This window comes from Agelaius phoeniceus, chromosome 20, assembly GCF_051311805.1.
Source record: "Agelaius phoeniceus isolate bAgePho1 chromosome 20, bAgePho1.hap1, whole genome shotgun sequence".
NCBI lineage: Eukaryota > Metazoa > Chordata > Aves > Passeriformes > Icteridae > Agelaius > Agelaius phoeniceus.
The window spans coordinates 8,120,871-8,137,181 of NC_135284.1; the positions used below are offsets into that span (position 1 = coordinate 8,120,871).

The following is a 16,311-nucleotide window of genomic DNA, read 5'->3' on the forward strand; positions in this document are numbered from 1 at the left end:
TCCTGCTCTGCCGCTCCCTGCCTCCGGGGGGACGCTGCCCTGCCCAGCAGCCCTGCACAGAGACGAGAACCATCAGCTGCCTGCAGCTACTGCGTGTCTCCTGCCCTGGACTGCAGGTTCCATGCCAGAGCATCTCTGTGCACATCCCAGCGGGGAGACGAGCAAGGGTGAGGGACAAGGGAGCTCCCAGCCCAGTCCTGCTGCTGACCTGCCCAATGTCTCAGGTGACACCAAAGCCCCAGTGGGATCTACACCAGCACCACACCACATGCTGCTGGAACAGGAGGCATGGCAGGGAGCAAGGACAGTGCCAGCAGCACCATGAGGGATGCCCAGGAAACCACATACGAGCAGGGACCAGGGACCACCGCTCCCATCCACACATGCACCGCACCGGGGGCAGGAGGGTCTGCAGCAAGGCCAGCCAGGACTGAAGAGCCCTCCAGGGATCTCTGCCCCTGCTGCAGGGGTAGGCTGGAACTGGGGGCTCCTCTGGGTGTGGGGACACGGGTTGGAGTGAGCTCCTCCAGCCTTGTTCACCTCCTTTGGCCCCATCCTGACCGGGCAGGCAAACAGCCAGGTCTGCAGCAGCTGGACAGGGCTGGCAGGAGTGGGAGGCTTGAAGCCCTGTGTCCTCCTGCATGGCATGGAGGGAATTGAGGCCACAGAGCCATGGGCTCATAGCCAGCAACTCTGCAATGCCCATTTCTCACCCTAATGCTGGAGAGCACAGGGAGGACAAACCTTGGGGTGCTGAGCACTGAGCCCCACCAACTGCTCCCTGTCTTGTGTAAAACTGCTGCTGCTTCTTCCTAGCTGTGCCATGCCAGGGCAGAGCAGAGCTGCCAGCCCTGCTGCCTTCCTGGTGCCCCTCTATTCCCAGTGCCAGCAGCTCCGAGCTTCTCACCCGCAGGACAAGGGTGCTGGCACTGTCCAACCCTCAGAGCAGGGCATGGAATCATGAATTCCCCACATATGTCCCCCACTGCAGCCAGGACAGGCCACCAACACCACGGTGCCCTGGTGACCCTTGGTGTCCTGCCACTGGCCATCCCAGTGCCATGCAAGCAGCAGCCATGCAGGAGCAGCCATGCAGAGCAGAGCATGCAGCACCAGGGGGCCTTTACCTGCCACCGACGTCTCCTCGGGCCATGGCAGCATGGCAGGCAAGAAGGGGGGTGAGCAATGACACAGGAGCCCGTGCCTGGCTCTAGGGACTGGTGCCACGGGCTGGCAGCACAGCCCAGGGGCCACCCCCAGCTCACCCAGCTGGGCCTGGTGCTCCAGGGAAGGTGAAGGGATCTCCCCCTGCATGGCAGCCACCCACTGCCCTCCTCCTGAACCCCACACTGAGCCTCCCACCCCACACACACACAGAGCACCCCAGCCCTGGGGAGCCCAGCTCAGCCCCATGGGAGCCATGCTGCTCCTGGATGTGGTTTTTCCCTCCCAGCACCCACCCAGGCAGGGGAGCACTGTTGTCCAGCCTCCCCACCCACCACAGGGAGCCCCCATCACCCTCCAAGCCCTGCAGGTGAGCCCTGGGCTGCAGCTTTTCCCCACCTGGCTCTCCACCAGCATGGCCATGTCCATGAACATGTCGTGCAGCTCTCGGATGCTGTTCTCCAGCTTGATGATCTCGCTGTGCCGTGTCTCAATCTCGTTCAGAGCCTGCTTGGTGATGTTTGAATCCATGATGATCTGCAGAGAAAACAAGGCCACTGAGCACCATGCTCACACCCAGCTCCAGCTGGGCTGAGCACTAAGACTCAGTCTGGGACTGAGAGGGATGAGCAGGAGCTGCAGAGCCCCTCCAAGCACCCCAAGCCAGGGGTTTGCAGCAGGGGGCTGGGACTCAGGCTGCTCCAGCAGATCCTCAGGCCAGACCTGAGCCCCCAGGCCCCCTCCTGCATGGGCTGTGTTCATTTCTCTGCACTGTGGCAGCACGTCCAGCAGCCATCCCTGGTGCTGGGGGCTGGCTCAGCTGCAGCAGAGCTTACCCCAGAGGAGAAGATGGCCGGGTTGCCGCTCTCCAGCATGTCCTCCAGCTCCTCGCTGGTGGTGGTCCTGCCAGCTGCAACCACACAACAACACAGGTCAGCCAAGAGCCCCCTGAACCCAGCACAAGTCCCACAGGCTCCATGGTAATTGTCCCACGAGTGGAACAGAGCAGAGCTTTCGGCCCCAGAAGCACACAGGGCAGTTTGGAGGCTGCCCTCTCACAGCCTGGCTCTGACACACCTCATGTTAAGGGCATCAAGCTGCCAGCTTGGCTGAGCTCACACAGGAACACCCTCCTGGGCACACTGAGCACTCCTGCAGAGCAGGGAGCAGGGCTGAGGGACCAGCAGCACCCAGTGTCTGTGAAAGAGGAGGGATGGGGAAGGAGCCACAGGCAAGGGTGCTCTGGACAAACCCTGTCCCCAATGCCACCAGGACACTGGGCCCAGCTGGACTGCCCAGGTTCTGGCCCTGCTGCTGTAACCATGGCACAACAAGCAAGGCACAACTTCCCAAGAATATTTCTGGGATTCACATTCTCTAAAGCTCAGAAAAAGAAGAAATGCTTTTCTCATACAACATCCTTAAAAACCCCCAGAAAATGAAGTATAAAACCATCACCTGCAAATTGTTTATACTTAACAAGTTATCACATCCTTACAACTCCCTAAAAGATCTCTCACAAGCTGCTGTGAGGAACACTTGCTGTTTCTCTCTCTCTGTCCCATGGCATCCACATCCAACCACCAGAAGCCAGGCTCTGTCCTGCCCCCTCCATGGCTCTGGGGCCCTCCAGCCCCATGGCTCCTCTAAAAACAATTCACCCACACCTGGAGAAAAATGTGCTTCCTTCCCTTCCCCACCCCATGCAGCAGAGAGAGATCCTGACCCCTCCATGGGTGGCACTGACCCCTGCACTGAGTGCAGTGAATTTCTTGGGCTAGCAGCCACGTAGGACACGTGGAATTACAGCCAGACAGATGGAGATGCTGGGCAGGACACTGGGGGCTGCCCAATGGGATGGAGAGGGTGGGCAGCTCACCTGAGACAGGACAAGTGACACCCACAGGTGTGAGCAGGGCAGTCAGGCAGGAGCAGCTGCTGAAGGGACTCCACCAAGGCTGATGGAAGCAAAACCTGCAGAGCAGGGCTGGGGGCTGCAGATGCTCCCTGTGACACACTGCCTGCAGCCTGTGGCACTGAAAAGGACAACAGCATCCTCCAGGACGAGTCCAGGGCACCTCAGAGTGGGGAAATGGGCAGAGCCCAGCACAGCTCTGACACATGGGCAGAGGCTGGGGCTCTGTGTGAGGCTGGTCTGGATAACCACAACCTGGTTGTGACCCCAAAGCCCTGAGCAGCTGCTGGTTTGAGTCCCAAAAACAACCTGAGGGGGTTCACAGATGCATGTGAGGCTGAGCTTTGCCACTGTGTACTCACAGATTTCAGGATCAGTCAAGCTCCCACCTTGCCCAGCTCCAAGAAGGGTCCCCAGGAGGAGAATGGTCCCCAGGAGGAGAAGGGTCCCCAGCCCATTTCCAGACACCATTCCATGTTTTAGAGTGACAGAGCATCACTCCCACCAAGGGTGATCCACCACAAGCCTTGCCAGCTTTCCTTGCTGTTGGCTGCTTGCTCTGGGCTGACCCTGCCCTGCTCCCAGGAAGGGAGAACAAGGGATCAAAAGCACAAAATTCCAAACCCTCCTGTGGATGTGCCCAGCTCTGAGCAGCCACTGGCCCAGGTGCTGTCCATGGAGAGCTGCTTGCTCTGCCAATGCCAGCCCTGAAGGGCTCCAGGAGATGCCACATCCATCATGGGCAGAGGTGGGGTGGGATGTGGGAATCATTCTCATCCTCTCCTTCCTGCTGCCTCACTGCCCTAATGCAGAGCACAGGGCTGGGAAAAGCTGCACTGAGGTGAAGGATGAGAGCAAAGGCATCCCATGGACTAACAGCTGGGCAGGCACTGCTGGCCTGGCACAGCTGCTCAGGAAGGACTTGCTACAATGCTGAGCCAAGCCTGGGGCATGGAGGCTGCATCTCACCCACACCACCTGCCCAACAATAACCAATTGTTCAATATAACCAACCTGCAGGACCTCAGAGCACTTCCCAGGAAAGCCACTGCCTCTTAACTGGGCTTCCTGGCCTGTCATCAGCTCCTCCACAGCACTAAAATCAGCTCAAAGTGTCCTGGGCACCTGCCTGATCTGCTGCTCACATTCCCACAGGGCCATGGCACAGTGAATGGATGGAGCAGTGAAAGGATGGAGCCACTGTGAGGGAGAAGAGCCTGGAGGAACACTCCTGCCCCAAAATTTGGTTAAACACCAGAAAATCCTGAGCATTGGACCTGTGCCTCCCCAGGGAGCTCCAGAGTACATCTGCCTCTTACTTGGCATCTCCAGCAATTAAAGTTTCTTGGGGAGAAGCAGCTCTGCCAACAAGAAACACCCAGAGCAAACTCTGCCCTAAGGTGGCAGGGAGAGAACAGAGAGAGACAGTGCCCAGGTCACTGCAGAGCCAAACTCTGGGACAGGTGAGTGTGAAACCACTGAGGAGACTTCAAGGCACAGTAAAGGCCCTGTAATGGCCAGCTGGGCAGAGTGACCACCCCAGTGAGCATCTCCCAGGGCATGGGGCAGCCCTGCCAGGGTGTGGGGGAAGCTCCCAGGGAAGCCTCTGGTGGCACAGCTCAGTCCCACAGCCCAGCTGACACTGGATGGCAGTGTGGCCAACCCTGCATGCAGATGTCTATAAATAGGGAGGTAGCTCAGGGCTGAAGGAGTCCAATGGTCCATGGCCAAATGAGGGCTCAGCTGGGCTCTCCAGGCTGGCAGCACCCCTGGGCTGGCAGCATCCCTGCACAGGCACCTGCAGAGCCACAGCTGGGGCTCACACTGAGGACAGGGAACCTTCCCAAGGCTGGGATCCTCTGCCCAGAGCTGGCTTTTCAACACTTACAGACACAAATCCATACAATTCATGGAGAGATGGGCAATGCTGTCCTGTCCAGCTGTGTGTGAGGTAACAGGTACAATCTGGCCCACCTGTCACCCAGCTCACACAGCTCTGGCCCTGCCCAGGCTGGTATCAGGATGAGGATTCAGCCACAGAACCCTGCATGCTCTCAGAGCTGCTCCTGGGTGGGCAGGGTGATGCTGATGGTTGCACAGCACAACCTCTGGCACACACAGACACAGCAGTGCCCACACAAGGAGAAGGGAACAGATCCTGAGGGGGCTGTGGGGGGCCCCAGGGGGTGGCTGCAGCCCAGGGCACTGACTCCACATCACCAACTCTGCCACTGTGCTACTCGCAGAGCCAGGTGTGGTGAGGATGGAGAAACTTGCTGGTGCTGGGGAGCCTGCCCAGAGCACCTGAGAAGTTCCTGCTCTCACACTCAAAACCCAAGTGATTCACTGGCTTTGCTGTCAGAGCTCCCAGCACTTTCTATCTTTGGACTCCTCAGCAGAAAACGAGAGCTGAGGATGTTGTGGAGATCTGTGCAGTCACAGCCCAGCTGAGCTCTGCCCCAGAGAGCCTGTGCAGGAGCAGCTGGGGCTGAAGCCCTGCCTGGGACACCCCGGGCCAAGCAGAGCCCCTGGTAAAACACCCATAAACTGTTCCTTGGTGTCCCCCTGATTTTTGAAGATTTTCTAAGTCTTCTGATGTTGACATTTTTATAACAAACTTTCTCACACGCTTTCTGTAAATAACTCATTGTTTTGCATTCCTTCATGGAGGAGGAGAAAGTTGATGGACTGCTGGTCTGTCCAGTGTCATTGGAGAGGTGCCACTGTCACCCTCCAATCCACTGTCACTCTTGGAAAACTATAAATGTTGGAGTCAGAAAATAAACCTCCCTTTTTTCTTCACCTTGAGAACAGCACTGTGAGCTTGTGTTCTTTCATGTCCTACAGCGACACCTTTGGATGAGTCTTTTTGCCAGGAAATCTTTTCCATTTCCTGATGGGGGAATCCAGCTCTGGCAAAGGGCTGTGCCCTCCCCAGCCCAGCTCTGCACCTCTTCTGTAGCAATGAGAAATGCACTCATCTCCCACACTCCTCCACACCTCCATCCTGAGGGGAACAGGAGTCCCTTGCTCTCAGGAACAGGGACACCTCTCCTAGAGCACACTTTGCTCCATGGGGGCTCCTGAGCTGCCCTGTCCCTGCACCCCCAGGCTCTGTCAGGCACTGACAACCTGGCAGGATGGACAGAGCAGACAAAACAACAACATATCTTCAGGACTTAAGCACAGCAGCAGAGCCCTCCCAAAATTCAGTAGGAAAACAAGAGGAAGGTTTCTTTCAGGTCTGCATCCAGTCAAGGACAAGGCTGAGCCCTTCCAAACCTCCTCTCTCAGAGAGAGGCACAGGGATACCTTAAATTGCTGTTCACATGACAAGGCACTCCTCAGCTGTCACTGCAGGGTGAGTCAGGCAGCTGGAGCAGTGACACATCCTGCTTTACAGCAAACTGGCAAGCTCTTGTTGAGCCCCGTGTCAGTCAGCCTTCCCATGCAGCCCTGGGAGTATCAGGCACCACAAGGACTAATCTGAACAAAGATTAAGGCTTGCAGAGCTGTGTCTCCCTCCAGCCCTCCACAGAAATTCCCACAGCACCCAGATTCCCAGCACATTCCCACAGGTGACCACCAAGGACACCAGGTTGACTCACAGATCTCCCATCATTATTCACAGTGAGTTGTTGGAGGAAAGAAAAAAACATCCATTTGGTTCTTAGGAAAAAAAAAGACTAAGTTCAGAGCCTTCCATTCTGAGCACAAACCCCACAACATGTCTGAAAGTGAGATTATTTGCAAAAATCTCCTTTAATTTCTGCATGCCCTGCCTTCCCCTTCCCCCTTGATTATTCCCCTAATTACATGGTTCTTCTTAGCTGGGAGATCACCCCTTTGCTCTAAACTGTCACTGCCTGCCCAGAAGGACCATCAGGAGAGTGTTTCTAGAGAGGCAGGACTGGACTGCTCCTAAGGGATGGGCTCTGGCTGACTCAGAGATCCAAGTGCCACAGCAGTGTCACCTGGGTGAGGTGCCACCAGCCTCAGGTGTCACCTGAGGTCCACCCTTGGCCACAACACAATGGCTGCTGAGAGCCATCAATCAGTCCTGGCCCAGAGAGGCAGCACTGAGGCTCCTGCTCCTCCTGTGCAAGGGAGACCATCAGGAGCAGGGAGTGCTCCCATCTCAAGAATTCCCTTCCCTGATTCCATGTTTAGCTAAGTTCATGCATGAAGAGCACCCTGAGGAAGGACAAGCACCCACAGGAATCAGGAATTCCTGTGAGCTTCTTTGAATAAAAATTAGCTGCAAACACAGAAGGAATCCCTCTCCTTGTGATCCCTGTGCTCTCTCTGCAGCATTTTGGGATGCACTTTGCTGGATGCAGTTGCCACTGGAACTCAAGGTCTCACCCCACAGGAGCCATGTTCCAGCTGCTCCCAGGGGCTCCTGTGCATCCCAGGAGCTCTGAGGGAGTGTTCCAGATTACAGCAAGGCAAGCTGTATTCTATTGCCACCTGTATGGCAGCTGTCTTTTGTCAAGTGGGCAGTTTGCCTTATGTCTGTCTCTGAGTGCTCACAATCACTCCTCCCTCTGGGGAGACATCTGCTGGTAATAGCTATGGAATGTCCCTGCATGGCTGATAAGAACTGCAGCATCCCATTGGGAGATGTGAGCCCAGAGGGAGGAGCCAAGCATTCCTACCTGGATATAATCTGGAGATTCTGGAACACCAGCACAGCTTCTGCACTGGATTCCCCAGAGGAGCAGCAGCTGCCTCTCCTTCCACTGGATCTTCAGAGGCAGAGACTGCACCTTTCTCCAGGATCCCTGCTCCAGCAGAACCAGCCCTGGCACTGCAGGAGGGCTGAGCCACAATTCCAATGGGGCTGCTGCCAACAGCCTGACCCACAGGGTGTCAGGCTGGGTTCTGACTCTGTCAGTGTTGTTCTAGTGCACTGCATTGTTTATTTTATCCCTGTATTTTCTTCCCTATTAAAGAACTGTTATTTCCTGCTCCCATATTTTTGCCTGAGAGCCCCTTAATTTAAAATTTATAGCAATTCAGAGGGAGGGGGTTTACATTTTCCATTTCAGGGGAGGCTCCTGCCTTCCTTAGCAGACACCTGGCTTTCCAAACCGAGACAGGGAGCAGCTCTGCTCCATTGGGAGTGCTCAGGCCGTGGCCCAGAGAGCCCAGTGCCCCACAGCAGGGTGGGTTACTCACTGATCTCCAGCTGCCTCTGGATCCTGCCCTTGCAGCGCTCCCGGTAGTCGGTCTGCGTGGCGTTGTACTCCGACATCACCTCCACGAACTTGCGGGACAGCGTGGAGTGCTGGGGGGACACAAGGGGACAGCAGGCTGAGAGTGGCACAGACATAGTGCCTAACACAGGAGTGTTATGAAAACTCCTCTGGCTAGGATCTTTCTCCTGAGAAGCTGAGAGGCCTCAGAAACGAAATGTAACCAATGGTTATCTGCTGCTGTGGAATGCAACAGGTGCATCTGGGATTGGTCTCATGTAATTGTTTTTAATTAATGGCCAATCACAGTCCTGCTGTCTCAGACTTGGTCAGTCACAAGATTTTATTATCATTCCATTCCTTTCTAGCCTCTTGATGAAATCCTTTCTTCTATAATTTTATAATATATCATTTCAATAGAATCAATTATATATTATTCTAATATATTACATATTCTATTCTTTTATAATACATCATTTCAATAGAATTCTTCTATTCTTTTATAATCTAGGTGTTTTCTCATGGGCAGCTCTTCAGAGCACTGACTCTTTCTTCTTCACAAAGCAGCCACTGACCCCAGTTCCCCTCTCACCCAGCCACCCCACTCTTTATAGCATCTTCCTCTCACTGGTCACAGCTGTGGCCTGTTAAAGTCAGGCCTGCTCCTAATCTTTGCTAATTGGCCCAGCTGCAGCTCCTTAGGGGTGAGATCACTTTCTACACTATCTTTATTTTCTTATATTCTATCCCCCTACAGAGGCCTCCTCTCCAGCACTTCTAGGACCCCTGAGCTGCCCCTTGCCCCCCTCCCCTCCCTGTCAGAGGCTCACCTGAGTTTTCCTTATCCGCAGGTCGGCCGATGACCTGTTCAGCCCCTCCTCTTGTTCGATGCTCTGCTCAATGCCTGAAGGGCACAAGGACACATTAGTTTCCTGTTGTGTCGTGATTTCAGGGTTTACCTCAGAAACCTGGGTCCCTCCCCTGATAATTCCCTCCCAGGTGTGCCAGTCACCTCCTCTTTCCCTCCCAGCACTGTCTGTCAGTCCTGGCATTCCAGAAGGGCACTGAGTGATTGGCAGATCCAAAGGATGCCCTCTACCCCTGGGGGGCATTGGGCCATCCAGGTGTCCTTTGTCCTTTGTCCCTCCCCTCCTGTCCCTGCTTGGTGCCTCCCTGCCCCTTCCCTGCCCCTCTCCCCGGGGTTAAAGGAGCAGCAGCCACGGGCTCAGGGAGTTCTGTTGGAGCTGGTGCTGCATTCAGAGGCCTGAGGGCCAGAATAAAGCTCTGGATCCAAACCCTCCAGCAGAACCAACTCCTTTCCTTCACCATCGCCTTAAAGCTTCTCCACAGAGGGAAACCTGAGGAGCAGCCCCTGTTATGGGGGGAAGCTCCATCCCAGCACCACCAGAGCTCCTGCAGGCCTGGACTTGTCCCCACGTGCCCAGCTGCAGCACCCAGCCAGGCAAAAGTGTCTGTGGGGTGAAACACCACACACCCAGGCAGCCCAAAGTGTCTGTGGGGTGAAACACCACACACCCAGGCAGCCAAAAGTGTCTCTGGGGTGAAACACCACACACCCAGCCAGCCAAAAGTGTCCCTGGGGTGAAACACCACACACCCAGCCAAAAGTGTCTGTGGGGTGAAACACCACAGTTGCCACTATCTGGTTCAGCACCAAGGGCCAGACAAGCCCAGGCACATCCTGTCTGGCTAGATTGGTAATTATTCCAATAGTTTGTGCTCTTTGGAGAACAACCACTGAATCATTCAGGCTGTAAAAGACCTCCAAAATAATCAAATCCAACTTTCCACTGATTACCTCAAGCCCATGAAGCCACTGTGCCAAATGCCAATGTGCTCATTTTTGGAACACTTCCAGGGATGGTGACTCCACCACTTTGCCAGAGTGGCTGCTCCAGTGCTTAACCAAAGGGAAGGGATTGTTTGGCAAAGGGACTGTGAAACACTGGATCAAGGAGCAGCTGGTGCTGGGCACGTCCCAAACCCTGACTCCAGCATTGAGCTGGCAGCAAAGCCCTGCAAAGCACCTGGTGCCTGGCCACTGGCTGTGATCTGGGGCTGAAAGGGCAGCACTGTCACCCCCAGGCTGGTGAGCCAGGATTTCCACACAAAATCAATGTGGTGCTTAGGTCTGATTGCCAGTATTCAAACAAATTGGAGAGCTGCTTCTACCAGAGAGGCAGGAGGAGAAAATGCAGAGCTGAAGTGTCTGCAAAATACCAAACCTCAAAACTCCTCCAGGGAACCAAAAACCAGCAGCTCCTCCATGTCCTGGAGTGGCACAGGGAGCACCCACCACGCTGGCAGGAGTGCTGAGCAGCCATGGAGCAGCACAGGGATCTGCCCCTTTAATTAGGAAAATAATTGACATGAAGGCCTCAGTGTCCAAAGCCTGAGGGCCATGGCAGGGAGGAGCAGGGTCATGTCCCACAGTGCTGTGGGCTGCAGTGTCACAGACATCTTTTATGGAAAATCCTTTCCTTAGGATTTTTCCTCCTGAGAAACTGAGAGGCCTCAGGGACAAAATGTAACCAATGGTTATCTGCTGCTGTGGAATGCAACAGATGTGCATCTGGGATTGGCACATGTTGGATGTTTCTAATTAATGGCCAATCACAGTCAGCTGGCTCAGACAGAGAGTCTGAGACACAAAGCTTTGTTATCATTCCTTCTTTTTCTATTCTTAGCCAGCCTTCTGATGAAATCCTTTCTTCTTTTAGTATAGTTTTAATGTAACATATATCATAAAATAATAAATCAGCCTTCTGAAACATGGAGGCAGATCCTCATCTCTTCCCTCATCCAAGAACCCCTGTGAGCACGGTCACACTGCAGGGCTGGCACAGTGCAGGACCAGCAATCCTGCCCCATGCCTGGCAGTGCCCAAGCCTTGCAGCAGCCTGGAGTACTGGGAGGTGTCCCTGCCCATGGCAGGGGTGAAATAAGATTACCTTTAAGGCTTTTTCCAACTCAAACCATCCCATCATTCCAGGATTCTATGAAACCTGTTCCTCAAGGCCAGCTCAGGACATACTAACTCAAAGACTTAATTTCAGGGGATTATAAAACTTGGAAGAAAGCTGCCATCAGCAGGCTGGCCAGTGTGCAGGGACACACCTGAACCAGCCATGTGAGCTGGTGGCATGTCAGAACTCAGGACATCCTTCTGGGTGTCCAGAGGTGCCAGGACCCCTGCCAGGGGGCTCAGAGACCCTGGCACACAGCCCAGAGCACCTGTGGGTTTGATTGTGACCCGTGGAGCAAATTACCAGCTTTGTATGAAGACCTGAAAGTCACAGAAGTTTAAGTAGTGTAATAATAAAATTATCACTGGGTGAAAAAGTAGATTTTGGGGTTTTTAGAATAGGGGTTTTGGGGACAAGATGGAAGGACTTGGGCGTGTCTCCAGCCTTTCTTCTTCATCTTCTCTACCTCCATCTTCTGCAGTGATGTTGGCACTTTGGGATTGGTTTAGAGTAGAAACTCACTGTTTAACACAGGTGATAGGTATTGGAAAGTAATTGTAAACATGTTATATGTAGTTTTTAGTATAAAGAGATAACACTGCCCTGGGGGCAGGCAGAGTGCCTGGAACTGTCCTCCTGAGCAGACCTTGGCAGGACAGCAGAAAAAATTTTATAGATAAGAAACAATAAACAACTCTGAGACCAAGAACTGAAGAACTCTGACTCCTTCTTTGAACTTGTGGACCAAAACAGAGACTGTTCATGTGTCTCAGGGCTGCAATAAACTGCAACCATCCGAGATCTTGGCGTGCCTGGGTGGGCACACTGATAAAGCTCTTGGCAAGCAGCCAGAGTGGCATCCCTGGAGCTGGGCTGAAGAGCCCATTCCCAACAGTGGTGTCTCACAGCTCTCAGAGCCCAGCTGTCCACAGCACTTTCCATCCTGGATCAGTCCCTCAAGCCCAGCACAGGGCAGGTTCCTCCTGCAGCAGGGCTCACCCCCAGCACAGCTCAGTGATTTCATCAGTCCCTGGGCCTCCTGCACACCCACACAGAGCACTCCCCATTCCCATGGAATGCTATTGGCAAACACTGGGCATTTCTGATAACTAATAAAATCCCATTTTCCCAAGAAGCTAGCAATCAGAATTATGCCCTGCATGAGTAATGTCTGGCCTGAAGAAGTCAGTTTGTTGTCAGCAGCTGTTGTTTTTGATCAGCCCTGACTGTTTTCTGTCATTGATCATGCTGGCCAGGAGGCAATTTGGGACACAGCACAAGCACCAGTCATCTGCTGCTCCAGGTTAATATGACAGCAGAGAGGCTTTTCTGGAAGCAGGGAACAGGAGCCTGTCCTGCAATCCTTCAGGCTCTCAAAGTCCCTTACAAAACACTGAACAAAACACTTATGGAAAAAAGTTTTTTGGTTTTTTTTAAGGCCAAACACTATCACCAGGATATCCCAGCACAGGGATCCCAGTGTGTCCAGGGCTATAGGAATGGATCCCTTGGACTGTGGAATAGATAAGATATACCTGGCTCTCCTTTCTGGTTCTAGTTGAGATCATGTGCTAGGAGGACAAAGGGAGCATAGGAACAAGGGGTTCAGGTCTCCTGGTCCTCACATGGGACATGGCCACACCAGGGGTGACCAAATACAGGGCTCTGGGCATATCTGAGTCCTCATGACTGCCAGACTCCCACAAAACCCTGGGATTAGTGAGGACACTGCTGCCTTGGGGGAAGCACCAGCTCCTCTCCTACCCTTCAGACACAGCCAGGTCTTCTGCAGCAATGCCAACCAAACTGATGTCCATACCACCACAGGCAAATCCGAGGTGCCAGGGGTGACCTGGCTCCTGTCTCAAGATGCTGCCATCCTCTCAGACTCCCTCAGTCCCCTGGGGCCCAGTCTTGGAATTCTGGGTTGTCTGAGTGCTCCAGCACAACCCTGACCATCAGTGGGCAGACAGCCCCCCCAGAGAGTGACTGACTCCTCCAATAGTGGAAACTGAGGGTCACATCCTGCAGCACCTCCCACAGCAGCACCTCCTCACCCACCCAGACCTGAACAGAACTTTTGGCCAAGCTGGGGGTTTGCCCAGTGTCCAAGCCCTGCCAGAGGTGTGGCACAGGACTCACTCAGAGCCCACCAGCTGCTCCTGGCCCCATTCCCTCAATTCCATTCTGGGAATGAGGCACAAGGGGACAAAAAGGGCAAACAAAAGCATCTGAGGGAGGGAAGGTAATGCTGATCCCTGGGAGTATTTCCAGCCTGGGACAGGAGTGCTCCAGGCAGAGCCAGAGCTCCATGCTAGGCAGTTTAGTTTAGTTTAGTTTAGTTTAGTTCAGTTTAGTTCAGTTTAGTTTGTCACCACTCACTCTTTAGTTTGGAGCGCACTTTGTTCGCCGTCTTCTTGATGTCAGACATCAGCTCCTCCAGCTCCTCTTTCGTTTCTGGGGAGAGAGCAAAGAGCAAACATGGGTGTGCTGCAGACACCACTGAAATCTGCTGCCCTGCAGAGTGTAGAGACCAGAGCTGGGAGCCCTTAAACCCCCTGTCCTGGTTTGAAAAAGAAGTAAGTTTTTGGGAGTTTGTGGTCAAACCAATCAGTGCTGAAATTTGAATATTAGCACCTGGTGTGGCCACTGAGGACATGGATACACCTCTGAGAACACAGGGGGTTAAAAGCAGAGAACTCCAGAACTCCCCTAACTGGAAGGATTTTCAACCCCTGATTGAAAACACTCCCAATTCCCAGACTGGGAGCACTCCCACAATCCAGACTGGAAGCACTCCCACATCCAGACTGGGAAAATTTCCACCCCCAGACTGGGAACCCTCCCACCCCCAGCCTGGGAACCCTCCCACCCCCAGACTGGGAGCACTCCCACAATCCAGACTGGAAGCACTCCCACAATCCAGACTGGGAAAATTTCCACCCCCAGACTGGGAGCACTTGCATCCCCAGAATGGGAGCACTCCCACATCCAGACTGGAAACCCTCCCACATTCAGACTGGGAGCACTCTCACAATCTAGGTGGGAACACTTCCACCACCCCATGCTGGACTCTCCTCACATTCCTGGGACCTCCAGCTGCTTCCAGCTCTGGGGCCCCAACACAAGCGTTAAATAGAACAAGAATACAAAAATAAGGTCAGGTTAGACATGGGGAGGAAATGTCAGATCCTGAGGGTGGGCAGGCCCTGGCACAGGTGCCCAGAGCAGCTGGGACTGCCCCTGCATCCCTGGCAGTGCCCAAGGCCAGGCTGGACAGGGCTGGGAGCAGCCTGGGACAGTGGGAGGTGTCCCTGCCATAGCAGGGGGTGGAACCTTTCAAATTCCCTTCAAACCCAAACCATCCTGTGACCCTGTGATCACATCCAGGTTCTTCTCCCAGAAACCAGTGTGTCCTGAAAGAAGCCAGGATTGCAGCTGTGCCCCTCAGCAATCTGTGCTTCAGGAACTGCCAGAGCCCCTGGAGCAGCAAACCCAGATCACTGAGACCCACCTGGGGTCTGCCAGTGCAGCTCTCCCTGCTGCCACCCCAACACTCCCTCTTGATTTTGATGAGATCAAGACTTAATTAAATAAAACTTAGTTTAATAGAGCTGAGGCATATTGACTGACTCATGTCAATGGTTCTGATGCCAGCTGCCAGTCACAGGCATAATTAGACAATCCTGATGATGGGAATGTTCTGGGGGAAGGTCCTATCATTCTGGCAGCTATAAACATCCCCATCCCTGAGCTACAAGCTTCAGCACTATTGGGAAAAGGAGAGAAGGAATACATCTGTGAAGTCCTTCACCCCAGGATATTTGCTGTAGAAGGGGCATAAATGCAGTGGCAGGAATAGGAGATTTTCAGTTGAAGTTCTTATTTAAGTGACTATTTTTTTTTCCCATTCTTAAAAAAAAAACTTGTAATAATAAGAAATAAAGAAATAATAAGAAACGGTAATGTGAAGAAATTTCTTTAAAGAATTTATAGGATATATAAAAATTTCCAATAATAGGAAAGTAATAAAAATAAGAAACTGTTATAATAAGAAATTAAAAACTGTAATAATAAGGAATTAAATTTATTTCTTAATAAAGAAATAAAGCAGCCTGGGCTGAGTAACTCCCTGCAGCCATCCAGGCTGGGTAAGCAGACAAGGACCAGGAGTACAGGAGACAAGAGGAGACAAGAGGCTGCCATGGCCACAGGGATGGGCTGGGAGCTGGGATTGTTCACCTGGGAAGGGGAAAGCCAAGGGGGTCCCTACTGCTGTCTGAGACCACCCTGCAGGAGGGTGCAGAGAACCTGGGCCAGGTGTCCTGCTGGTCCCTGGAGGTGACATTCAGCTTCCTACTGAAGCTTGGGGGTGCACAGGAAGAGGACAAGCAGTGCTGGGGCAAGCAAAATGCAAATTAGATATTAAGAAGAAGAGCATCCATGATGGTGGTCAAATACCAGATGCAGAGAGGCTGAGGGATGTCTGTGGGATGTCTGAGGGATGTCTGTGGGATGTCTGAGGGATGTCTGTGGGATGTCTGAGGGATGTCTGAGGGATGTCTGAGGGATGTCTGTGGGATGTCTTTGGGATGTCTGAGGGATGTCTGTCCTTATGGATGTTCTGCACAGGGCTGAGCACTGGACCTGCTGGAGGGGACTGGCCAAGGTCCCTTCCCACCCACGTCCACCTTCAATTCTCCTGAACAATTTCTCCTAACTCACTGCCATGTGCTTTCCCTTCCCCCTGTCAGTTCAGGCTGAGGGATCCCCCCTCTGTCCTGCTCTGAGACCTCACCTGCAGACCTGCTGCCAGCTCTGGAGTCCCCAGCCCAGGAAGGACGTGGAGCTACTGGAGCAAGTGCAGAGAAGCCCATGGAGATGGGCTGGAGCCCCCTCTGGAGCCAGGCTGGGAGAGCTGGGGGTGCTCAGCCTGGACAAGAGAAGGTCTCAGAGTCCCTTCCAGTGCCTAAAGGGGCTCCAGAGAGAGGCTGGGGATCAGGGATGGAGAGACAGGACAAGGGAGAATGGCTCCCACTGCCAGAGG

The 16,311-nt window shown here is 53.6% G+C and overlaps 1 protein-coding gene across 1 annotated transcript in view; it reads right to left on the minus strand.

Moving 5' to 3' along the window:
* STX1A (syntaxin 1A) overlaps window positions 1-16,311 on the minus strand; it is a 73,169-nt gene that overhangs the window by 4,705 nt on the left and 52,153 nt on the right. The window contains exons 4-8 of the mRNA XM_054646928.2: window positions 13,647-13,721; window positions 9,108-9,181; window positions 8,261-8,369; window positions 2,001-2,074; window positions 1,564-1,701 (exon numbers count right to left, since the gene is read on the minus strand). Coding sequence (XP_054502903.1) covers window positions 1,564-1,701; window positions 2,001-2,074; window positions 8,261-8,369; window positions 9,108-9,181; window positions 13,647-13,721 — 470 coding nt within the window. The remainder of the gene's footprint in view (window positions 1-1,563; window positions 1,702-2,000; window positions 2,075-8,260; window positions 8,370-9,107; window positions 9,182-13,646; window positions 13,722-16,311) is intronic.